The sequence below is a fragment of the Salminus brasiliensis genome, chromosome 8 (genome assembly GCF_030463535.1).
Source record: "Salminus brasiliensis chromosome 8, fSalBra1.hap2, whole genome shotgun sequence".
Lineage (NCBI taxonomy): Eukaryota > Metazoa > Chordata > Actinopteri > Characiformes > Bryconidae > Salminus > Salminus brasiliensis.
The window spans coordinates 20,860,621-20,886,300 of NC_132885.1; the positions used below are offsets into that span (position 1 = coordinate 20,860,621).

General features: G+C 41.5%; 1 protein-coding gene across 2 annotated transcripts in view; it reads left to right on the top strand.

Moving 5' to 3' along the window:
• Positions 1-23,889, top strand: part of nck2a (NCK adaptor protein 2a) — a 54,525-nt gene extending 30,636 nt beyond the window's left edge. For both annotated transcript variants that reach the window (XM_072685182.1, XM_072685181.1), the window contains 3 exons: positions 8,183-8,424; positions 19,838-20,619; positions 22,192-23,889. In XM_072685182.1, the coding sequence (XP_072541283.1) occupies positions 8,199-8,424; positions 19,838-20,619; positions 22,192-22,386 (1,203 nt within the window). In that variant the 5' untranslated portion in view covers positions 8,183-8,198 and the 3' untranslated portion in view covers positions 22,387-23,889. The remainder of the gene's footprint in view (positions 1-8,182; positions 8,425-19,837; positions 20,620-22,191) is intronic.
• The last annotated feature ends 1,791 nt before the right edge of the window (positions 23,890-25,680 follow it).

Here is a 25,680-nt window from a genome sequence, read left to right on the forward strand (position 1 = left end):
ATGGCCGTTCTAAAAGCTTAATGTTATTCATTCCACAACCACCTCTGATATGTGTTTGGGGTCATTGTAATGTTGGGTTTTCCAATTGTGTTTAAGTGTCAACTGCCTAGCTCCAGCGCTTCCTCTGCCCTACTAAACCTGACAATTGTCAGGTGAGTTGAATCAGTTGAGCAGGAAATGCACAAAACTCTGCCGAAATCTGGCCCGCCGAGACCAGAATTGCCAACCCCTGGCATAGCTGATAGTTTGAGATTATGCTGAAAAAATCACAGGTAGTTCATTATTCTTCTGTTCGCTTTGTGCAGTATACCAAGTCTTACCACCATGCTTAACGTTTGGGCTTGGATGCCTCATCTTTACTCCTCCAAACATACCTCTGGTAATTGTGACCAAACAACTCAATCTTGGTCTCAGATGACCACAACATTTTTCTCCTGAAGGCTTTTGCTTTGTCCATGTGGTCAGGTGCAAACTTTAGTTTTAGAGCAGGGGCTTCTTTCTTGGACAGTAACCTCTCAGTCCATGTCAAACTATTGACTGTATACATCAAAACTGGTGTTTTAGCAGCTTCCAGTACATGGCAGGCCTGTGCCTGGGTGGGTTTTGGGTTGTTCCTGACCTCCTGAAGCAATTTCCTCTCAGCTGAGAGGGACAGTTTGGGTCTTTTTGTCAGCTTGTAGTTACACATCAATGTTTCTACTGATGATCTTTGAATCTGCCAGATCTTGTTTAGAAATGGCTCTAAGAGACATTCCTGACTTCTGTAATGTACGATCAAGCTTCTCAGACTTTCTCAGTCTACTGCGTGCATTGGTCAATCCAATGAGTGCTGTAAAGCAAACCTATCTACCAGCTGTAGTCAATCATGATCACTTACTGGATGTTGGGTTGCCTTGTCTTAGGTAGGTTAAAAAAAAAAAAAAAACTTTGGACATTTTGACCCTGTACATATATTCCTGATCCTGTGTTAATTCCAAACCCCCCTAAAAATTAAAACCTTTTGCACCAAATTTGTTGTCCAGAAAAAGAACAGATAAAATCATTGAAAGCCCAGTATTGCCACATTTATGACTATGATGAGTTTATGTATACCTCAGACTACAAATGTGTTCTCCTAGACAGTCCTTTGAAATCTTTAGACATTCAGAAAGACCTAAAATAGACATAGAAAACATTTGTAAAACCTAAATCTGATCTACTGAACTGGAAACAGGTCTCAGTTCATAGCTGTCTGAATCCGCTGGCTTCTGGTTTTCCCAATATCATCCAGAAATCAATTAACAGTCCTCTTTGGTGTCACACAAACATTAATGATTAACAGTAACTTCCCTTATTCCCAGCAGAAGAGGGACAACCACCAACCTCATGGGAAATGAAATGCTGCACAGTCCAGAGTTGTAATAGCAGAGGAATGTTTATTATCATAATTAAAACACAGAAATCTGTCACAGAAGTATTGTTCATAAATACATCCCCTTACCCGTAATCTTTGATCACAGATGTTTTAAAGGTATCTGACTATACTTTGCTTATGAGCCTTTTGTGAAAGGCACAGCCGCCTTGCATTAATCTGTGTTTGCACTTGTTTCATTATCATATTCTCCAGTTTTTGTCTGACAGGTTTAAAATAAGTGTTTCTCTATGCCCTCTAGCCTGGTTCCTGCTCCAGTTCTCATTTTAATCTGCTCTTCTCCCTGTTGTAATTCATCACGTTTCGTGTTCACAGGCAGACTATATGATGTGCGTTGGGTTAATTAGCTGGCCGAGCAACAGCAGGAGGTGTGAGACTGGGAGTTGCTGGTCGAGACTGGTCATTAACAAGAACAGTGTGAAAAACGCATGTCTGCTTAGTGAGGGTCCTGACCTTATTCCACTAACCTATTCACAGTGGGCCGAATGAACCTGTCTCTCTGCTCTAAATTGTCCTCTGTTAGCCTAGTTCAGTAGCCTTTTCGATAGAGTAGTTGTGCTGGAGTGCTGGGCTTTTGATGAATAGAGAGGAATGTGATTATTATCTAATGTGGTAGACATGGGAATGAAAGGATCCTCCTTCAATTGTGGTTGACCTGAATGCTAAACACAAGGGAACTGCCAGTCTTCCCTGTTCCTTTCTTTTCTTTTTGTCCTTACTTGCTTCCCCTCTTTTCTGAGGTTTTGTGTGTGAAGTAAAAAGCTCAAGAGAAGCTGTGTGTAAAGTGCTGAGGTGGCCAAATGGGGCCCCCTCTGTACCCATTTTAAACTCCCACTGAGGTGGCACACCCGGCCAGCTGGGCTTTAGGACTGTTTGGGACATCTTCCACTTCCCTTCCTATTCTCTGTGCCTGGCTCTCATTCACTCTTTTTTGTTTTGTTCTTTCCCTATTACACACTGTGTAGCTAAGCACATAAACTGCTTGTTTGGCCTGAGACAAAGATTGGGTTGGACAAAAAATAAGCCAAAGGACATGGTGACTGTAGGCTAAATAGACAAACTAAGCAGAGATCCGGAGGTAGGCGAAGGGTGTTTTCTGTGCACAGGTTTGGGCTCTATCCATGTGAGGTGTAGCAGTCTTGATTCTAGTCATTTTGCACACTGAGATGAGGTGTAATTTAGTTGTGGTTTGAATCTAAGTGCCGGTGTTCTCTGAACACCTCTAAATGAATGATTAATGGCTGTAAATTCCACTCTCAAGTGTTAACAGAGTACCCAGCTTTTAAGAAGCTATCAGTTTCATAAGGAGACTCCAGAAAACATGGGTAGGGCTGAACCATATAGCTGAAAAACATTAAAATATTTTTATGTTTAAGTCTATATTGATAATTGTTGATTTGTAATGACCTATTTTTAATAAGAGCAGGAGAAAAGTCTAAACGAGTCTAAAGCAATATTTTGAATGTAACCACTTTATTTATTAAGGGACACCAAATATTTTATTATACCACAATATTTAAAAATGTTGCCAGTAATGAAAACATTTTGATGTGTCTGATGTGTCAGATTACTGTTCTGTGCCTATCTAGTACATGGCCAAATAAGCTCATTCACCCTAGCTGTGAGTTTAGCGATGTACTTTGTTTGACCGAAAGGGGAAAGCAAGCAAACCTAGAGAACTAATCTACTTAATGTGCCTGAAAACAGTCGAAAGCACTCCTATGACTATTTACTCAAATAGTAATATTAGCTGGACCATGGTCTATACTGTGGTGTTTAGCCTGTTAGCTAACTAACAAAATTAGTTGGATCGGGTATTAGAGTAACACACAGACACATATCATAGGAAACTGCGAGACTTAACCTATATAACCACTTTGGTTACCCTCAACCTGCCATCAACTATTAGCGGATAATAATAATAATAATAATAATAATAATAATAATAATAATCATATAGGCAGACATGGCTGAACACTGTGTTGATTCCCAAAATCAACAGATTACAGATCATCAAACATTGTCCTGTGTCTTTGATAGTATACGTTATAAATTATACCTTAAATACTCTCATACTACTTTCATAGTGAGTAACTGCCTTTAGGCCTATTATGAAACCCAATGAATGCTAAGTATGCTAGAATAACAACAGGAGCACAGTGAAGATCTTGCTGTCTGCAGTGCGTTGTTCTTTTCACTGTTGATGATTTTGATTGTTGGGTTATAGTGATTAACGAGTGGCCCGCCCAAGGAAAAAAACTGCCTGCATGTTTATTGTTTTCTCTGATGTTTATTAACTATGACTCATTGACTAGCACTTTCTGGATTGAAGTGGGTGTCCTATAGCAAGGAGAACATTACAATGTTTATGGCAGAGAGCCTTTAGGACCAGGACTTTGTGACATGCAGTTCTGGTTTATTGTGCCTGTGTTTGAGACCTCAAAGGGAAGGCAGAGGGCTGGACTTGAGCCTAGTGGATGTTTTATCTATATTAAATGCTTTAGTCCCAGAAGAGGAAGACAGAATATGGGAAGGTTAAGTGCTGCTGGGCTAAGGGAAACATTCTCAGCCCAGGAGAATGGATCTGCACAAGGTCAAACTGGTGGCTTCTCAGTTTGCCTGACACAAAACAGGCTTTGGTTAGGGCCTTTATTTTTGCATCTGCACTGCCTTGTAGACACATGCAGGAGTTGTAGTGGAAACAGCTGCATATTCAGATGCAGTCTTATTTGAGATTGGTACTTTATGGAAGTGCTGTGGTGGTTAATTTTTTCTTTTGTGCCAACTGATGTAATCCAGCTCTAACTGCTCTCTAAATGGAGTCTAAAAATCATCACTTGCATGCGTGTGTTTATATGCAGTTAAGCCTGCACTGAACCGGCTGAGATTGATTGCTACTGAGCAGCTTTCCGGCTTGTGAACGGATTTTCAGCCTTCAGGATTGATGCGTTTCCCTGTGGCAGAGCAATTGCTCTTCTTAATGATTCTCATTATTAAGCAGGCGGGCTAAGTGGCGGACATATTAGGGTAGGCGGGGCTCCCTCCCACTACTTGGTAGCATGACTGTCTTATATTATTTTGCTGTCTGCATACAGTGTTGAGGTGCCATAGTGTGGAAGACAGAAATGCTTGTTTCCCAGACTCTAGGTCTGCAACAGCTAATCAACAATATTGTTATTTATGATTATAAAAAATCTTTGGCAACAAATGTTACAGAATTTAACGTCGAGATCACATTTGTGATGACTGGTTCCTCTCATGGTTTCTTCCTTCTGAGGGAGTTCTTCTTGCCGCTGTCGCCCCTGGCTTGCTCAAAAGAGGCTCGAACCTGGATCTCTATAAAGTTGCTTTGTGACATCAATCGATATATAAATACAATCACATTCAGTTGAACTGAATTGTAAATCACAATTAATTCATTTAAACACAATCCATGTAGCATTAACAGGTCACATGCACATCTGGGTTTTGAATCTTTGAACCGAGTCAAAGCAATGGATTCATTTTGCTTTAAAGGTTCGAATGATTTAGTTAAGCAGTCTTTTACAATCCCCTGTTCAGTCTTCTGGAGTTAGCCTATAGAGGGAAGAAGTCAGTCTAGACCTCATATTGTCCTTAACAATCAAAAAAGCACATGCCCCTCTGCTAGGGTCTGTGGACTTCAGCAGCTCCACAGCAAACTACTGCAGTTGCCTGTTGATTAGCAGCATTCATATGGACAAAAGGCAGATTGTGCAGCTGTTACTCTTTCTTTTACCATTGATGCACCGCATTATTATGTACTTTAACCTTCTCTGTATGCTAATACATGCTGCACCTGGGACTGTTACTTATACTTATCCATTTTGCACATAATGCAACCTCAGTAGGCCTCATCAGGTACCTAAAGGCATGACTAAGCCTTTCAAATTACTGGGAACTACCATCTCCTATAGTATCAAATGGGAGAACATCACTAGCACAATGATTAAGACTATCTGAGCATTCTCCGTCTCTCTCTTTTCCTTAAAAGAACAGCTCTGGCTAATGAAGCACGTCTTAAACTAGAAGCAGAAGCCTATGGTCTCATACTATGTGGTATTTTATACTGGCCACAGTCAGCAGCAGGTGTGAGTCAATGAGGTGGTAAGGCTTTGTCAATATTACCACCACACATCACCTTTCTTTCCACAAAGCAGAGGCATTTCTGCTCAACAAGCTTCTCAGTATTAATAGTCGGTGGCCCACTACCACTTTCTCAGACTGTTGTCTCTTGTATGCATGGGTGTGTGTCTGTGTGTGTGTTCTGGCTAAATTTAATCATCCGTGTCCTACATATGTCTACATACATACAGTGCTTTTCCGTTCAGTGTGACTCCCTTTTTGCTCCCTGTCTTGTTTCCTCATTTTCATTCAGCATGAACACAACTGTTGAGAGAAATGCTTTCACTGCCATTCTCTACTCCGCCCCTGCTTCACCTTCAGACTAGGAGAGAGTCCAGGGTGGGCAGCCAGACTTATCCATAGATCTCTAAAGGAGAATGAATAAAAGGGCCTGTCTTACAGAAAGGCTTGAGCGGAATATACAGTGTGTGAGCGTGAGAGATAGAGAGAGTGATGGAGAAAGAGAGCGAGAGAGACTGCTCTTTCCTAATTGAAGTGCGGTTTAATAGCTGCCTTTAAAGAAAATGAGTGCTGCCTCTGAGCATTAATATTTGCATTTATGAAATACAATCCAGTTGGATGGCCTCGGAAGGTTTCCTGAAGGAACCTCTCCAGAGGTAATGGAATCTTTTATCTGCTGTAATTGTGTGTGTGTGTGTGTGTGTGTGTGTGTGTGTGTGTGTGTGTGTGCGTGCATGCGTGTGCGTGCATGAGCAGCTTCTCCTGAGTTATGCACTCCATTGTGGAGCTGGGTTTTCTATTGAAGTGCCATAGAAATGAGGAAAACGAGAGAGGGTGAGGTGGCCCTAAATTTGTCTTTCCACTCTTCTGCTTCTGGCTCTGCTCACAGTCTCTCATCTCATGTGAGGCTTCACATTGCGGCGCATGTCCCTATTGTGAAAAGCCAGGGAGTGTCTGTATGAGCAGATTTTGAAACTCGAGCTTTCAGTTTGACAGCCATTGTCTTTAAATGCACACACGCGGACACACACGCACTCTTACACACTCCCTCTCTAATGGCTATTTTTAACTCCACGCCTGAGGTCTCTCCCAGCAGGAACGCAGGGTTTTAAGTGTGCTTGCCTGCAATACCATCAATACTTAATAACCCAATTACTATTCATTGCATATTCTTCCGTGCAACAGTCTTGTCTCATATTCCATGCAATACTTCGAAGAAGTCAATTGTGCTGATTAACACTTTTATTCATTTGTATATGTCCTGCACAATTATGTTCTGGCCTTTTGCATTTGTTTCTGCGTACACTATATAGACAAAAGTATTGGGACACCTGCTCAATCATTGTTTCTTCTGAAATCAAGAGTATTAAAAAATAAACTGTCTTTACTGTCCAGGGAAGGCTTTCTACTAGATTTTGGAGCATTGCTGTGAGGTTTTGTTCTTGTTGATGAATGCAAACACCCCACCTTATCCCCAACTCCCCATCTCATCTCAAAAGTACTGGGTGGAGTACCCGAGTATCAGAGAACATAGTTCCACTGCTCCACAACTCAATACTGGGGACTTTATTCTCCTCTAGCCCACATCTGGCATTAGGCACAGTGCCATTAGGGTCATGTGTTTATTTGCTCCAAAGAGTCAAATACAATTGGCAGTACTTCTCTACTGGGACTAGACATGCTGTGTGTGTATATGCATTTGCACATCTGTGTCAGCAATGGGTGCAGTTTAAACAAGAGGGAATGGGTATCCATTAACATTAGGATATGCATGCATATATTTTGGTCGGAATCTAGTCAGTGGTTCCTCTACGTGAAAGCTTGACTCTAATGACATGAACAGAATGGAGGTGACTAAAAAGTGTGTGGAAGAGCTATTTTTATTAACACTGTAATTGAGGCTCTTCTATTAATAGACAATGTTGATGTTCATTCCTGCCTTTGTTAAATACATCCATTATAATGTCCCTCAGCTCACTGACTATCATAAGAGGAAAGAGAGTACCTTGCCTCACTGAACATAATTTTTATGGACCTAGTGTAAAAATAAACACACAAGGAAACCAGAGGCATAATTGAATGGCGGAAGGAATAGCTCAGCAATTAAAGTAATGATGGATTGGCCAGCTATCAGCAGCGTCTGGGAGGTGAGGAAAACACATTATAAAAATTCATAGAAGAGTACTGTAATAACTGTTGCATGAAATGTATGGGCCTTGCCCTGCAACCTTGCTGTGGGCTTCTGCCCACACTGTTACTTGGCTTCAGACAAAGGGCAGACATTATTACATATGCTCTATTTCACACAGCCATATAGTCAGGTAAGCTCCCTGTCTGTGTGTCAGGGAGAGATGGACCGATGTCATGTCTAGACAGTCAGAGAGAGAGCTAAAAGGAGCTCAAGTCTTTTGTCATATATTTTTGTTGTCTCTCAAATTAATGTTAAAACACATCATCTTTGTCCAGAACTAGGCCTTATTCCCTGTTTGGGAGGCCATCCCTGAAAGTTGAAAACCATCAGATTTGTTTTCCTGTGATATTTAAGGATAGAAATGTTGACACATGCTTTGAACTTTTGCTATTAAGGGTAGGTCTTCATTTTTGTCACATCACTTTTTGCTCTCTCCGCTTATTACTTTTCCCCCTTTCTTTTCTCTTTGTCCATAGAGAGACTCGATGAAAGATGACAGAGGAGGTGATTGTTATAGCCAAGTGGGACTACACCGCTCAGCAGGACCAGGAACTTGACATCCGGAAAAATGAGCGCTTGTGGCTCCTAGATGACTCCAAAACCTGGTGGAGAGTCCGCAATGCCTCCAACCGCACCGGCTATGTCCCGTCCAACTATGTAGAGCGCAAGAACAGTCTAAAAAAAGCTTCACTGGTGAAGAACCTGAAGGATACTCTCGGTAAGTGACTGAGTAAGAAGACAAAGTTCCCTTAGTGTAGTTTGACACAGTTATGGACCTATTCTGCATAGTATGTTTTGTTCTCCCGTTAATGTTCAGTTTAATTTGAGCGAGATGCACGCTAGTATATCTTTTGAAAAGTAGAGCAGTCCCCTAAGCAGTTATTCTGTTTGAGATAAATCTGGTGGTTAGTGATATTATACGGCCATCGCAATATACTGCCTGGCTTTTGCACCTTGTACTCTTCTGGCAGGTATATATGAATCTCAGTCAGCATGCCCTACTTCACTCAGCCAGTTTCATGAGATTTATGTAGTACCCAGGCTTTAGAGAAGCTCTTGGGACCACAGCATTTTTTCGTATTGATCAAAGCACATCACACTCAGATCAACAAACAGCATGCTTCATTATAACATGAATAAATGTAATGTTTATATTAAGTAACAGCCATTTATAAAACTTTGTTTTACCTATTTCAGTGCAGTAGAGCTCTTCACCTTCTCTCTCAGTGTTTCACATCATTTGAAATTGAGTTTCCTGAAGGACCCATGATTCATATTTTATCAAATTATGGTGTAGGGCAAGAGTGCTCAATCCTTGTCCTAGAAATCTACCACCTGGCTCTAATATTCAAAAGCCTTTGAAGGGCTCTGTTACCTAGATCCAGTGTGTTAGCTTAGCTTAGGGTTGGAGCTAAACCTGGCTGGTAGGTCTTTAGGACCAGATTTGGGTACTTTAGGCTTTGTGTAGGGTACAGACATCAGTGTGAAATCCAGTGCTCATTATTAACTGAAAGGGATAACCATAGAAAAATAAGAAGGCTGTCAAATCTTTACAGATCTGGCCCACAGTGAAAGTGGGTTCTAGGATTGAATTATACATCTCACTGAAGATGAAGCATTCTTGATTTATTATCGTTTAAACAGGTTCAGTGAGTCTGTTTACATTTAATCTTTTAGCTATACCCAAGACCTCTGGTGTAATAATGCACTTGGCCCAGTGCACCATGATTTCTGCTCTGCTGATGCTGCAGTGCTAGCATTCCAGTCCACAGCATTCCACATTTTCCTGCTCCCTTGAATAGAAGAAGAGAATGAATTTGATGTATATTTTTGAAAGAACTGGGATTAAGAAGTTTGGATAGAAAATATATACGGATTACCATAAGTGCCATGATGTCCCTTATGTCGCACAACCAGGATTAGAGTGGATTTAGCTTTGTTCAAGATATTTACTAAACATGGACACATTATGGAATGACTATTTACACCAGACTAAAGCCACACACAGAATGATACATCCAGTCCAAGTCCAAGGCCTAATGATGATAATAGCATCCACCAGGTTGTGCAATGTGAAGTTGCCCATACATTGGCTGGTCCTTTTTATTCTTGCACGTCATTGCTTGCAGGTCATTAATTGACTTTGTTAATGAGTCGTGAAATACAGGAGGTGATTGATAATTCTTTGGCACAGAGGAGAGAAGCTCAACACAGAGCTGGGGGACTAAATATGTGGAAACAGGATTAATGGCTTCTGATGGGGCTAAAATAAAATGGCTCTCATTAGACATCATGTTGAAACAGCCAAACCAGCTAAAAAAAGTGTGTCTGACTTATCCCCGTGGAAGGCCAGACTTAGAAATGTTAATAAAGCTGGGCTGAAAGTCTATGAAATAAATTCATCAATGTATTTCATCAATAGCTTTCTGTGTAGTATGCCATTGTTTCCCCTTTTTAAACAAATTGGATAATCAATGTGTATCATTTCACTACTATTATAATTGGCTTGTTTGGCTTTGTAAAGTTCTACTTCTACATAACTGAGAACATACATACAGTATAAGCATTGTGTATTCATATTCAGGTCATATTTTTATTTCAGTCTGTACTTTAGTATGCAGCACATCCAGGCTTCTCAGATTTCCTTGGATGTGGGTGGTGCTGTGAGTGGATGGAAGGAAATCTACCTTCCTTTTGGCTTCGTCCTGTAAGAACACGAGGCATGGCATGTTTCTAGTTGCAGTGCCTTTTGAGAACAGTAGTTATGACTTCACAAGCCTGATTCACTTGCCAAACTAATTCTACTCTGGGCAACGTAGGCAGACTGGACTGGGCTTTTTGGGCCCTGACTTTTTCCCAATGAGCTAATGGAAATTAAACTTCTAAAGTGAGCACAATGAGTAATGGGTTAGAAACCATATGCAGGTCTACTGGCATAAGATAGAGCTCCTCAGCTCACGTTATAGCACGGGATTAATTTTACATAGGGAGGTGGACCACTGTCATTTTACTACAGGACGGCTGTAAAAAATGTATGACCAATTCGCACGGGATAAGAAATCTCTGCATAATGATAAGATGGGAGTTGGTACACCTCCAAGAAAATGTAATGATAACCAATCTCACAGCCCTCTTATAGTAATGATGAAATTTCAATTAGAAATGAGTAGCTACATGTTCATAATGTAGGCTATAGGTTACGCAGCACAATGATATGATCAATGATCAAATTACAAGTTTTGTGGAATGACCTTACAGATCTGTAATCCAATCTGAATGTTAGTAAGTTACTGAATGTGTTAGACACTGGGTGTATGCTCAAAGATGGCACTTCTGATTGGTGGTTGTCAGGGTTACATGCCCATTTTTGTCTTCAGTTGCAAAGGCCTGTCTGCCTATTATGATCAAAGGATCTAACCTAGTACTTCAGGCGTGTGCACACATGATGCACATGCACACATGCTCACACCATCTTTCTGAGAGATTCATAGAGTTTGGTTGCCAGTAGAGTGTTACTGGGGTTACTAAGCTTACAGTAGGATTGTCTTATTTTTGTGCTGCCGTTTTACTGAAAGTCTCCGTCAAGAGCTATTTCATATATCTCCTAAATGCACTTTTATGCACATTTATTTTAAACAGCCGTCGCTGCAGACGCATATATACTGTGTGTCTGTCTGTGGATTTTCATGCATAATTAACCCAGTCCAGTACAACAGAGGTCTTGTGTGCTTGCGTCCTGCTCTGCCCCTTGTGTAGGTAGGAGGCAGGCGGCACACTAAATGCCTCTTTTAACTGGTCTTTTGAAGGTGCTGCTCACACAGAGCTAATGCTCAGCCCCCTCACCCCGACAGCTTTGCGCAGACCCACTTCCTGAGGCTGAGTGGTCAGGGCAGGAGCAGCCTCAAACAGTAATTTTGTTTGGATGTGAATGATTGGGCCTGCCCTGTCATTCCTCCTCAGTTAGTCGGACTGAAAATAGCCTTTCTTACCTCTGTAGATGCCAAATGTATACAAAATAATGTTAATCTAGTATGGTGTAAATTCAGAGAAGGAATTCAGAAGGCATTTGGTGACAAATGTACGTTTAACGTAATTAGCTTTTCTAATAGAGACACCTATCTGGGTCTCTCTGCAGCAAAATGCTCTAACCTTTCAAGTGGGCTCTTCGTAGTGTCTTAATGAGTCTCGAGGAGCTCGCTTTCAGTGTCAGCTTGCAGTTGTGCAGAGACACTGCAGAACAGTGTACTTACCCCTTTCCCACCTGAGGTGCATTTGATGTCTTTTTTTCCTTCTTAAGAGTTGTCTGTAGCCTGGTCTTTCTTTGCTTTTCCATCCTGCTCAGTTCGCCTTGTTATATGAGGCTATAACAGCGCTGTGGTGCTGATGCAGAAGTCTGGCTTCGCTGAGCTTAAGCAGAACCTGCTGATGCGCTTTCTGTGCCTTCTGCTGACAGTGAAGAAGGAGATGTGTGCTTTGTGTAAGACTCAACACTGTGTATAGTGTTTGGATTAATGCATGGACACGTAGAGGTGGCTGGCTGTAGGGGAAAGATGGGTACAGTGTTAGAGGGGGTCAGTTATTGTGACTATTTGAAAAGAGAGTTTTTTTTTTTCTTAACTTCTTATGCCCAAATAGACCCCTGCTTTGAACTGTATGCGTGTGTTTTTAGTCACTGGCAGTAAAAATAATTGACAAGAACTGATTCATACCAGATGTTTCCTAATGCTTTTTTAATGCAGTCTAAATGAATTGCTTCCCACACATGTATCACTGCTGTCCACAGACCTGAAGTGGTTAAAGTCATCACACATTTCCCAAAACAGTCCCATAAGTTCTTATTGGTATTTAAATCTGGTGATTGAATTGTACATGGCATCGACTGAACATCCTCACATTTCTTAAAGCCACTCAAATGCCTGTTTAGCACTGTGGTCATCTTTTGTCTTCTTGGCATATTGAGTCATGAGGTAGCCAATTTTGCCTATCTACATGTGTTTTTGTTTAGTTTATCTCCCTTCCTCACCATCATCTGACCTTATAAGTTTCTACCACTTTTGGGATCAGCAACAGTGGAAAGCCTACACTTTATCTTTTCCACCTGTGACTGCTTTTTTTAAACTACCCAAGTTTGGCAGGAAAACTGCCAATCTGGCAGAATCTGACACTTTCCACACTGTAGAAAACTTGATATAAGGAAATTCTGTCTTAAATTCTCTCCTGTGTTCTTACTAGGGATCTTAATTTTTTTTTTGCCCCCTTATCTGATCAAAGTACCCTAATGCGGGCTGTCTGCAATTTAAGGAAGACGTGCTGTTAATAAACACTAGTAAAATCACTGTATTTATAGTGAACATTTTCTATAATGACATTCTAAACTATATATGTATTTGGTTTGGTAGGAACTGTTTTTAAATAGATGTTTTAAACTTTCAAAAGTGTTTAATATCTTCTAATTCAGTCTGACTGATGGATCTACTTGACCATTCAGTTCCCAGTTCCTTTACAATGCTGCAGTCAAATCACTTTGCGTGTGTAAATTGTGGTACACACTCTGAACTGATAGCTTTTGCTGTTTGTCGATTACTCATGTACGACAAGTTGTACATGTTTGTGCATTAAATAGCAAGGACGGCAGAAAATAGATGTATTACAGTAGAGTGGTACAAATCATCCTTTTCTGCCAACAAACTGTTGATCTGTGTACTGATTGTTGTTGCTGTTTCACGTTTACAGCAACTGAAGTCTTATCTGGACTTTGCATTCCACCTTGCCACCAGACATTTTATTAGAAAACTATCCTAAACATTGTTAATAGAGATGCACCGATTCCACTTATTCCTTTCTGATACCGATACCGATTTTCAAGTATCTGCTGAGTGACGAGACTGAATGCAGATACCAACTCTGACTTAAATACTTGATGGAAAGCTATAAATGCTGATATTTACAGAGTTCCACTTTTTATATCTTATCCCAAATAAGCTTGAAAGAACATCATTAACTGGTTGAGGAACTGCACATTTAATAGTACATTAAAGTTTCAGAGCTCTGGAAAATAAAGATTGCCACAATGCAGAAACATGTGCAAATAGGGAGGCATAATTTTGCTATGCTTAGTAGTGTTTGCCAATGACCCAATGCCCACCAATTGGTGCCTAGTATTGAATATGGATATCCAGACAGTTAAATGAGGTTAGTATCAGTTCCAGTACTAATCCAGTACATTGGATCAGTGCATCAGTGGTTTTACTGTCAAAATTGAAAGACCAGAGAAGCCTTTGGTTTGCCTTAGATTTGGGGTCAAGGCTGTGGATAAGCTTCAGATTAAAGGGATTTATGGTAGTATGTAGGACAACACACATAGTAATACATACAAAACTATTTGTGGAAACTAGTTTTATGTGCAGACATGATTGTTTTCTTGAATGTGTGTGTGAGGATGGGGTGGGGGGTTGTCCATGCTTTTTAAGTACGCTGTATAAAGAAGCTGTGGTCAGCTGAGGCCTTCCCCCATAGCCCTGCTCTCCTCCTCTGTTCCCCCTTCCTGTCTCTGTTGGACTGTTCAGAAGAAACTTGGAGAAACTGTTTTATATTGTGTCATGTCAAAGACTACACACGCATGCACATATATTCTTACGTGCAAGACCTTTTTTTTTCTTCATCGTTTCCTACTCCTCAGAAGTTCAGCTCACGTATTTGCCGCTCTTGGTGGGTTGCGATTCTATTTTCAGATTTCCCAAAAGCCTTTTCTTCTGTTTGTGTTGCTGTCTTCATTCCCTGTCAGCAGAAGCCTCAGAAGTGCACACAGCTCCCAAAGAAACATATCCTCAGATCACCAACAGAGGAAAAGTTTGCCTGCTACTTTGTTTGAACTGTAAACTGCTCTCTGTTTACGCTGGGCCAAGCCCTCCCTCTGCAGACTCCTTGCTGCCATATGCTATTAGTGAGTTGGATCAATAAAGCCTGCTTCTGTTTTTGAACATTAGCCTAACTCTTACAGCACCTAACAGACCAGCACCAAGCTTCACACCTTGCCAGAACCTTGTAACCCCTCTTTCCCAACCTACTTTAGCAACGTCCTGTCAGAAGATCTAGACTTCTACTCTTCACTCTTATAACTAAGAGGTATATATGTTTAAGATGTTCAATTTACCACCGCCACTTTTCCTTTTCTATTTCTGGCATTTTGCATTCTTATCCATAGTATCTTATATTTGAGTCATGCTACACAGATGTAGTAAAATGTAGAGTTGGGAATTTTGGACAAGGATGCCCAAAGAGTTTTACCCAGCTGTGGAATTGGCAGTTAACCCACCCGTTCGTAGCTCCCCCTAGCACCAGCAGAGCGCCATCTACTCTCTCGGAGAGCATGGGCAGTTGTGCTCCCTAGGACTCCTGCTGCTGATGGCAAAGCAACAAGACTTGGAACTTGGACAAGGCAAGGATTGGAACTTGCAACCTCAGAGCCATATTGGCAACACGTTGGACCGCTGAGCAAGTCTGAACCCCCAAAGTTCCATCACCCAAATTTTGACATCAACAAACTGTATGTCATTATATAATGTAAAAGTTCAAAAATGTAGGTTTAAACCGGCAAATCCGGCAAAACCACTGCATTGAAACCTAAAAGAAGGCATTTTTAAAGTCAGCAGAGCAACTCCAACACAAATTTGTTCTAGTTTCTGTATGTACCCCTTATATATGTGATCGTTTGGGCATTGTAGGGCATTCACTATATAAGAAAATTCTCATATTAATTTAGTAAAGATAGTAAAGATTTTTTTTCTTTTAGATATATCTTCCATCAAACCCAAAGCACATGAACAGACATACTGGCAACTCAATGAATTAAGAAGGGAATAGAGATTCTAGCCCCAACGTTTTCTCTCATTTTCTTATTAAATGGAAATTCTAGGGTATCAGGCGAAGTGTAGTTTGCAACTAAAATGACAACCGATTTGAAAAAGCTTCCCCGCCAATGGTTACTAAGCATGACTAGACTAGTAGACGTTTCTGGTGGCCCATCTTCCAGAATAGCTCCTGTGTGTTATCTCCTTAGGTGATCGTGCAAAACCACCTTTTTGTTTGGTTCTAATCTTAAGCACTCCCATATGTTCAGCATTTTGGTTTATTGGAAACTTTTAGAAACCTCTGCAGCAGTCATTGTTTTTTTTTTATCGGTAGCTTTGCATGCAGTTGACCATGACAGGAGCCAAAAATGACTAAAGTCATCCATGCAGTGATTACATGATTACTAAATTAAAAATTTCATGACTCTGAAAAGCTAAATTCATAAACAAAAAATAATGATCAAAACAATCTGTCGGTTTAAAATATTGGTGTCAATGTATCAACATCCTCGAATACACCGGCTAATCACGGCAGCCCTAATTCCAATATCTGATGATTAATTAAAAGAATAAAAAGGTAGAAATGTGTTATGGGTGTAATCATGCACAGTTATTTATATGCTCGTGTTAGACCTTACATTGCATGCACACTAGAGGCACAACAACAACTCACCTATTTTCAGGCTCAACATGAGTTTAAATTCTCAATTACTTTGAAACAGGAGAACAAGGTGCAGCTTCAATGATGGTAAGTGGTCAGTGGAGTGCAGTACCTTCATGCTAGCCCACCTTTATGTTCTGCTAGTATTTCATAGGAGATCAGTCATTTTGGTTCCTGCCTTCTTTTTCCATCTCTTTTCGTCATTCTTCCACAGCGCACTTCTCTAAACCATCTCCTACCCCTGAACCTTCCTTTAACATAAATGTTTAATATTTCATAATGTGTCACAGCTCGTTTTTATGGCATTAAATAATATTTTGACAGAATTTAGCACTTCCCTTAGATGGGATTTCTTAAAAAGTCCATGCCCTGTCCTTCCCATTCCCATATTTAAACTATTAAACTGACCGATGTGGCTCACAAGCTTTATATTCGTTTCTCTTTGGTTAACGCATACTGAGGAACTCTCAGTGCTGGAGTCTACAGGTTAATACACACTGTGATGAAATGTGGGTACTGCTGGCTGACACATCTAGTAGGACCTTACCACTGAATGCACTTTAGCAATCAAGTGCCCAGGAGTCTGGCCTGGCGTGAAAATATCTTTTTCCCCTGATGCGTGTATGTGTGTGTGTGTGTGTGTGTGTGTTAAAAGCTTCTCAGGCTGTGTGATGGCCTCTTGGAGAGTTGTGACAGACATCAAATGTTCCCCTGCGTCCTCACATCTGTTTTCGAATGGGTCACTGCCGGCCAAATAGACTTTTCTCTCTCCTGTCAGGTCTTGTCAAAATGAACCCTTGACACGCTCTCCTCCACCTCCTCCCGCTCTGCTGACTGCCGAATAAAAAGGCAATGTTAGTAGCCTGCCCCCGCTGCCTGGGAGGCCCCGTTCACTCGCCTGGCTTAGAGGAGGCTGGGGTTGGAGCCTTTGAGGAGTTGGCAGGCCTCGGCTTATTCTCCACGCCTCAGTACACATACCGTGCACCCAATGTAGGCTCAGCGCGCGCGCGCACACACTCACACAGTCTTATTTTTCCTTTGGTTTGGGTACAGGGGACAGGAGAAAGTGCAGAAACTGATCTCTTTTATGTTACCTGAAAATGTTGGAGAGGCTTTTTTAAAGCTGCTGTCTGTCAAGACTCTGAGATGAGAGAATGTGGCCTACTTAGCGGGAAGCAATGTATCTGTCCCATTTACAGGGATTTAAATAGACACAGGAGATGTATTCATACCACAGAGATATGTTTTTCAAATTATTTACATGCTCCGCCATATATCTGATTGACGTGTGTGCAAAAGATGGAGGAGGGAGAGAGAGTGAGGTAGAGAGAGGGGGGATGTGTGGATTGTGGGCATCTTTCAGTTTCTTTGTGGGCCCATATCACAGGGAAGACAAAATTTCCCAGGATAATCTGCTAATAGCCAGAGTTTTCCCAAAACAGTGTGGAATACAGTGGCACTGCCACTGTTGCTTTTTATGGGAATAACCCCCTCAATCTGGACGCAGAGCTGCAGTGAAAACATACAGACTGAGCAGCTGTCTGTCACCTGAACGGAGCGTGAGAATACAACCGGTACGGTTTGTAAACACTGTGCCCTGAGAGCCAGAGGGCAACACATTGAGCATGGCCACTCATCTGCATTAACGTCACATCTGCAGAGTTCTATTAGTGGGAGACGTGGGAGTCTCATATGGACACAGGCTAAGTGTAAAATGCTGTAATTTTTTTTGTCAACTTTAGAACAATAAACTCCACTATTAACTTCTAATGTGAAACTAAATACAAATGAACATACAGAACATGTCAAATAAGAGTCATTATTACAAATGAACAAAAAGGCCAAGTGTCAAAATAAGTCACTAATACAAATTAATAAACAGATTGTTTAATAAGATCATTCACTCTGATATTGCTTTTTGATAAAAAAATACAGGTAAAAATACATGTATAGAAACTGGCACATCTAGAAGATGGCTGAAGTATCATAACTGGGATCAGATGTGATTTAGGGTGAACTTCCCTATTCCCTATCCCTTAGGCATAGTAAAAAAAAAAAGCAGCTTGTTTATAAGAGGTTGGAAACAGTGATGTAAAAATCTCTAGCTCTTACATACTCATTCCTCACTCTACCGTACTTCTAATACAGTCTGGAGTTTCTATTTAATCTCTCCACAAGTCCACCTGAACAGAAATCAGCTCTGTGTTGCAGCACATGACATCGCTACTTGCTCAAGCTTTTGTGGTCTTGGAACCGTAGGAGGAATAAATGATTAATGTTAGGAAATATGACAGCAGCTCTGTAAAGTTCTGCACTTTAACTTATGTTGCATTGTGGGTCTCAGGTGACCTCAGGGTATGTAAATAAAAAGGCTTTTTAATTAACTGAGCTCTTGATGAAAAGCATGTAGTGAATTATTAGTAGAAAAGTTTGCGTACCACTGATGGATTATGAGCCACAGTGTCGTAGCTACTTCACCCGAGTTGACACTTTTGAAGTCACTTTTGTTTTATCAAAATGATGTAATTAGATAATACTGAGTAAATGTTGCAATGAATTATATTCTGTGTTAATAGGTTGGAGCAGGACTTGCAGACTTGCTTGAAATAATGGACCACACTGCACTCAGTCCAATATCAAAGAGACCTGGGCATATGTTTATTGGAAATTCTTCTGCAAAGAGCTTTGAATTCTTAGTTTGCTAATGGAGACCATTATGAACGTCATTGGCACATTTTGACTAACGTGTACTGCTAGCGCAACAGTGGCTGATTTGACAAATGACATCCTTCTCTGACTGATGAGACAGCTCGGCCACTGATCGACTGACTTACAGCCTCTGTCAGAGCTCTTATATAACCTTCTCCCAATGTTGTGTCTGTGTTCAGTCTTTCTTTGCCTCTCATTCTTTTGTTGTCCTGCCCCCCAGACAAATTATTGATTCTGATTGGTTGACCTGCAGTTTGAGAAGAGTTTGACTCTTCTCTGTTTGTTCCTATAGGTCAGTGTCATTGTAGTTTAGGGAAAGTGGATTTCTTTCAATAAGTAACTAAATTCATTTAAAAAGTCAACTTTAAAGAAATGACAAAAATGTGGCAGAAAACAAGACTGTGTACAGGAATGGCTTTTGATCTAATTCAACTTAGGGGTGGATGGTACGGTTAAAGTTAGCCCCCCGTACAAATAAATTGTTTCATGTTTAAGGTGCTAGTAACTTCAGGCTTCTGAAAATGATGATGCACAAGGATGATCGGGCTATTAATACCTGCGTGGTGAGCGGCGGGATTCCTAGATTGAGAGGAGGTGGCACAGTGCTGTGAATGTCTCATTAGATGTGTGGAAAATGGGTCACAAAGCAGATGTTAATGATGGATTTGGGCGTGTCGAAGACCATAGTGTGAAAGAGGGGCTGAATTTGCCGGTGTAACGAAGAGTATGGTCATACAGTTCTTCTAACAGTGCAAAAATCCCAGTCTACAGGGAATTCTCACCATTCTTGAGCAGAAGTGAGCAAAGGCTTCTTACGTGCCACATGGTATGCAGTTCCTTGCGGAGTGTTCTTTCTAGTCCCAGTTACCTACCTCTGCCCTTTCCTAACCTGCAGTCCTTCTCTCTTTCAGGCCTCGGGAAAACAAAAAGGAAGACGAGCACACGTGATGCCTCTCCCACACCGAGCACCGATGCTGAGTACCCATCCAACGGAAGCGCAGGAGGTGGAGGAGCTGAGCGCATCTATGACCTAAACGTTCCTGCGGTGGTGAAGTTCTCCTACACGGCTGAACGAGATGACGAGCTAAGTCTGGTCAAAGGAGACCGAGTGGTGGTCATGGAGAAGTGCAGTGACGGCTGGTGGAGGGGCAGCCACTCCGGCCGAGTCGGCTGGTTCCCGTCCAACTATGTGCGAGAGGAGGTGGGATACGGGGATGTGGATGGAAGCTACGGGGACTCACTGGGGATCTACCGCTCGCTGAGAGTGGGGCAGGGAGCAGCTGTGGCTAACGGGCGACCAGGAGGCGCAGGTGTCCCAGTGCTTCATGTGGTCCAGACTCTGTACCCCTTCAGCTCAGTCACTGATGAGGAGCTAAACTTTGAGAAGGGCGAGACCATGGAGGTGGTGGAGAAGCCGGAGAACGACCCTGAGTGGTGGAGATGTAGGAACAGCAGGGGGGTTGTGGGTCTTGTGCCCAAGAACTATGTGGTGGTCCTCGACGACGGGCTGCCTGCCAGAGGCCCCGCTTTAGGCCCTGGGTCCCCACACATCGGCCATATGGGACCTGCACGCACAGGCAGGTTTGCTGGCAAGGATTGGTATTATGGCAACGTGACACGACACCAGGCGGAGTGTGCACTCAACGAGCGAGGAGTGGAGGGAGACTTCCTTATAAGAGACAGCGAGTCATCGGTGAGGAAGTGCTTCACTGTTTAATTGAAACGAGCAAGGGCTCAGGAATCCTTATTCAGTTTATTTCTCCCATAAACAACGTTTTAGGTAAATTCCAATTTGAAAGTGGAGGCAGGGATGATTCTGCCCTAATACATCTGCTGATGAGTGGTCTTGGTGAGCTGATGTATATCATTTAGTTACTGCTGCCATCTAGTGATGCAATCTTATAAATGCAGTCCCTCTGTATGTCAATGTTGGTTATTATTTTTTTCCTCTCTCTCGCGCTCTCTCTCTCTCTGTCTCTCTCTCTCTCTCTCTCTCTCACTGTGCCACCCTCCTGCCCTCTCTCTCTGAGTTTTAAAATTAAACTGTATTAAATATGATTAGAAAATTGTAGTCTAGGTAAATATTTTAAAAATTTTAATAACTTAGGCTTATACAGGGGACCCTGAAAATGTGTATTATTATGTGTTGTATTGTAGAATTGTCAGGACACCACAAAAGAAACAGGATAGTCCAAACCAGGGGTGTTGAACATGCATCCTATGGGCCAGGACTGGCCAAACTAAAAGTTTTAATCCAACCAAATCATTTTAGAATCCATTTTCACGACATTAAACGCTGAACACGACTCTGTAGCTGAACCTATGAATCAGGATCTCTTTAGCAGCCCGGGCGGTGGAACAACAGAGTTTTGAACATAATGGCAGAGCCAGTCAGAATCTCTCTGTTGGCAAGAAGTTTCTTTATCTACCCAAACAGTCCAGCAAGTGGGTTCACTGTGAAAACTGCCTTAACTCACCAATCTGTTGGAATTCTTTTACTGCATTGTATAAATGAATATTTAAGCGACACTTGGTCACTGTTTATTTCCCACTATGTGGAAATGTACTAAATTTGAGTTGTCATTTATCCTACTGATGCCAAACTAAGGACGTTTTCACATGTTTAGTTTGTTTGCTCTGGTCCAGTGCGTTAGTAAGTAAATACAGGAAGAAGGACTAGTGCATATTTCTGTGCAGTTTAACACGGAGCAACAGCAGAGATTTGGGACTAGACTTTGGTTCTCATCAGAGTGTGATTAATGTATTACCTACTGATACTAATCACACCAAGGGTGAAAACAAATCTGGGTCCAAATTAAGCGCAACTGTCCAAAAAACCCTAAGATAAATCTTAATATTCTTTTAAGTAGTTAACAGCAAAGTTAGATCACAATGTGAGGACTGCAAACACTGATATATGATCTTATAGGGGCTACTAGACATGTGGAGCTGGATGTTGGTGTTTGTCCGACATTCCAATGTTCCATTAGCACGCTTTAACCAAATGTCCTATTGATATAAACTTCTACAAGCTGATAAGAGGGTCATACCTCTTTTAAAAGAAATGGACAGTGGTGTTCGTTCCAAAAAACAGAATAATAACAAATTGGTCTGGACCATATGATGTTGGACTGTATGGCCCACTATCCCAAATAGGTTTCCAACCTTGGTGTAAATGAATAGAGTTTGGTTTCTGTGTGTATTTACTGTGTTTAGATGTGACTATGTGTCTATGTAATATGTGATGTGGTCTTTCTCTTTCCAGCCCAGTGATTTCTCAGTGTCTCTGAAGGCAGCGGGCAAAAACAAGCACTTCAAAGTGCAGCTGCAGGATGGAGTCTACTGCATCGGCCAGCGACGCTTCAACACTATTGACGAGTTGGTGGAGCACTATAAAAAAGCTCCAATCTTCACCAGTGAACAAGGAGACAAACTCTATCTCGTGAAACCTTTAGCCTGATCTCATGCTTTCTCTCTCTCTCTCTCTGGACTCTGGTCGTTTTCACTTCTTCTTGCCTTCCCTCCCTCCCTCTTTTCTTTGCCCTCCCTTTCCTCCTTTCTGCCACTCTCCTTCTTGGACCTAAATAAAGCCTTGGGGCTGGAAAGCAGGATCCTCTTGTAGGCATAGAGGATGATCTTATGGTGAGGGCCACATGCTTCCTGGCTAGCCTCTGTTGAGGAGCAACTTGATGTTCTAGAAAGTTTAAATATCCTTATGGCTGTTATGGCCGACCTCTGTGGAGGTCCCGGTAATAAAAACACAAAAAAAAACATTGATCTGATGTCGCCTTCACTAAGTGACCATCGTTAGCACTCTGTATGCCTTTGGTTGACAGCTCCTCTGCTCTGGATCTAATTTAGAAAAAAAACTGTGTCCATTCAAGGCTGCACCCCGTCTGACTCCCACTGTAGACTGTTTCAAACTGTTCCTTAATACATCAGTAATGCACTCCTTGCTAGAAGCACTTGGGGTCAACTGTAGTGGGGGGCTGTTCTTGTGGTTATAGCATGTGATGAACTGTTCCGATTTAGCTTCACACATACAGCACTTCTTTGCAATTCTAGGGGTAGTGCGCAAAGTGCAGAATGGATTGCAGGCCTCAAAGGGCCAGTCTACAGGCCACCTCAGCTTCTCTGCATGTGCCCCCCCCACTGCAGCCAACTGTACAGCAGCACTGGACGCCTAAAGCTTAACCTCTGTGGCTCCTTCAGTTCGGACGCTGTAGCTAAACTGTGCACTCTCTCACCATCCTGAGACTGTTTCAGCCTTGACGTTGATTCCAAATGCTGAATTCCTCTGCTAAAGCCAGTCTCACTGACCTGGCTTGTCAATTTCTTTCCTACTGTTCTCAGCTCATCCAGTGTTTACCGCGCAGTCGAGTCACTCTTCAGGGTTCCTTCAGGTTCAGGGTGCTTAATAAAAGGGGTACCTGCCTCGACCGTGACGGATTGAGGAAGAAGGGCGGGGGTGTGGGGGGTGATTGGGATTTGTGTAGCCAATCCAGGAGTTTGAATGTGTGTCTCTCTACAACCAAACGTGCCACCCATCTCCAGTCCTGCTCTGCTCAGTGTCTTAGACAACTTATCAACTCGAACTCGCGCGTCGTCTTCTGTTCTTCCAGTAACACACACACACGGCTAGCTGATTGTGAACACTAATTTAAGAGTAATAATACATGGAAACTGATCTTCTTCTTCTTCTTCTTCTTTTTCCAGGTCTGTCTGTTTACCAATAAAAGTGTTGATCAAGGGGTTTCTCAGCTTTTTTTAAAAAAAGATATAAATGTTCTGAATGTTATTGAACAGTTATTTAATTCCTCTTTCCACTGTATGTAAATAAATATATATAAATAGAATATGAGAAAAGATAAGGTGCGCGTATAAGTTGTTTAGATCCAGCATTACTGTACTGTACTGAGGACAGCGTGGTGAGAATTAAAATACTTTTGTTCAATAAAAGTTTTGCAGAATAATGAAATTTGAGTGGCATTTATTTATTTATTTGTTTATTTACCACACTGACCTGACCTTGGACTTGCCTAATCTGAAATACAAAACCATACAGACACTTAGTATTATAATATTAGATATTAGAGTATTAGAAATAGGGTAGCATCATGATGGAAAGGAAAGCACACTTTACCACCATCATGCAGCAGTATAACACATTAGTGATTAGAGCACTCCCAGAGCAGTCAGCAGCCGTGTCAGGGCACCTTTGCCATGGATGCCAGTCCTGGGGATTAAACCAATGACCTCCTGCTCCCACGCCCATTTTCTTAACTTTTGGGTCATGGTCGAGTGAAAGGAAAAGCAAGTAAACCTCGACAAACCAGCTGGCTTTATCAGAGGCTTTATCCTCTAAACATGTATGATTTGAGCTTCAGTTCCCTGGAACACAGTCTGTGCTGTGATGTTTAGCCTGCTAGCTAATGTTAACTTATCTAAGCCCAGTCATAAAGTCCAAACACGGCAGAACTGGCTCTGTACCCAGTGTGACCCTGACCAGTAAGACGATGGATGTATGCTGTAAAACTGGCCTACAAAGCCAAGAATGGACCAGCCCTTCCGTATTTGACGGCAATGGTCAAAAGCTGCTTAGTACTAAGAGCCCTTCCAGCTTCAAGTACGGCTCGGCTTGACCCGCCATTCATCAAGGGGCACGGAAGACAAGCGTCCAGGCTTTTTCCTGTCCTGGCACCGAAGTGGTAGAACGAATTTCTCCTGGGTGTCCGAACAGCAGAGTCGCTCACTGTCTTCAAACACAGACTGAAGACCCAGTTCTTCCAAGAGTACTTGGGTGAAGTGTAGTGTCGAGTATTATGGTTGACTTTTGTGTTTAGTAGCATCTAGACTTAAAATATATCTTTGGATCCTAGTCTATATATATCCTTATATAAAAGGATATTTTCTGAGTAAACAGCAAAGCACCTTAAGTCACTCTGGATAAGAGTATCTGCTAAATGTCTTAATCGTGTTAATCTAATGATTTCAGCATTAGTTTAATTAGATCAAATGTCATTAAAACAGTTGAAATGTAAAAGAGCTGTGTGGTTTAGGCTGGACTGCTCTGTGCCAGAGAAACGTGGAGAGGCCTAATTGTTGAGTGAAACCAGATGTCTGAAGAGTTTAATGCCTCTAAAACTCCCTCGCAGAAAGCTGTTTTACATATGAACTGTCTGAACTGTCTGATCACTGCAGAGAAATAAGAGTCTGCAGGTTTCTGTACAACATGCCGGCACACTGCCACACTCAATACTATATCACATTAGAAGAGCATTCAGTATAGTAGTATGTAAGCAGCTGCATACGGACCCTCACATGTGTAAATATATATATATATATATATATATATACACATATATATATATACATATATATATATATATATATATATATATATATATATATATATATATATATATACATATACATATATATACATACATATATATATATCTATATATATCTATATATATATATATATATATATATACATACTTTATATTTGATCTTCATTTATAATATTTATAATGTTTCTAGCCACAGCAATTTCCTTTTTTTTTTTTTTATTACCCGATGACTTTCTTCAGGCAACAAGCTGGCTAAACCCAGCCTGCGTGCAGCACGTCTCGTACTACGCACAGGTGCTAGCTCACCATTCAAGGCACAGAAAGCATCTGTTTAGTTTTTGACTAAATCTCCTCGTGTGTCCTTACACAACTAAACCTGTAGATCGGTATGGCAGGTATGA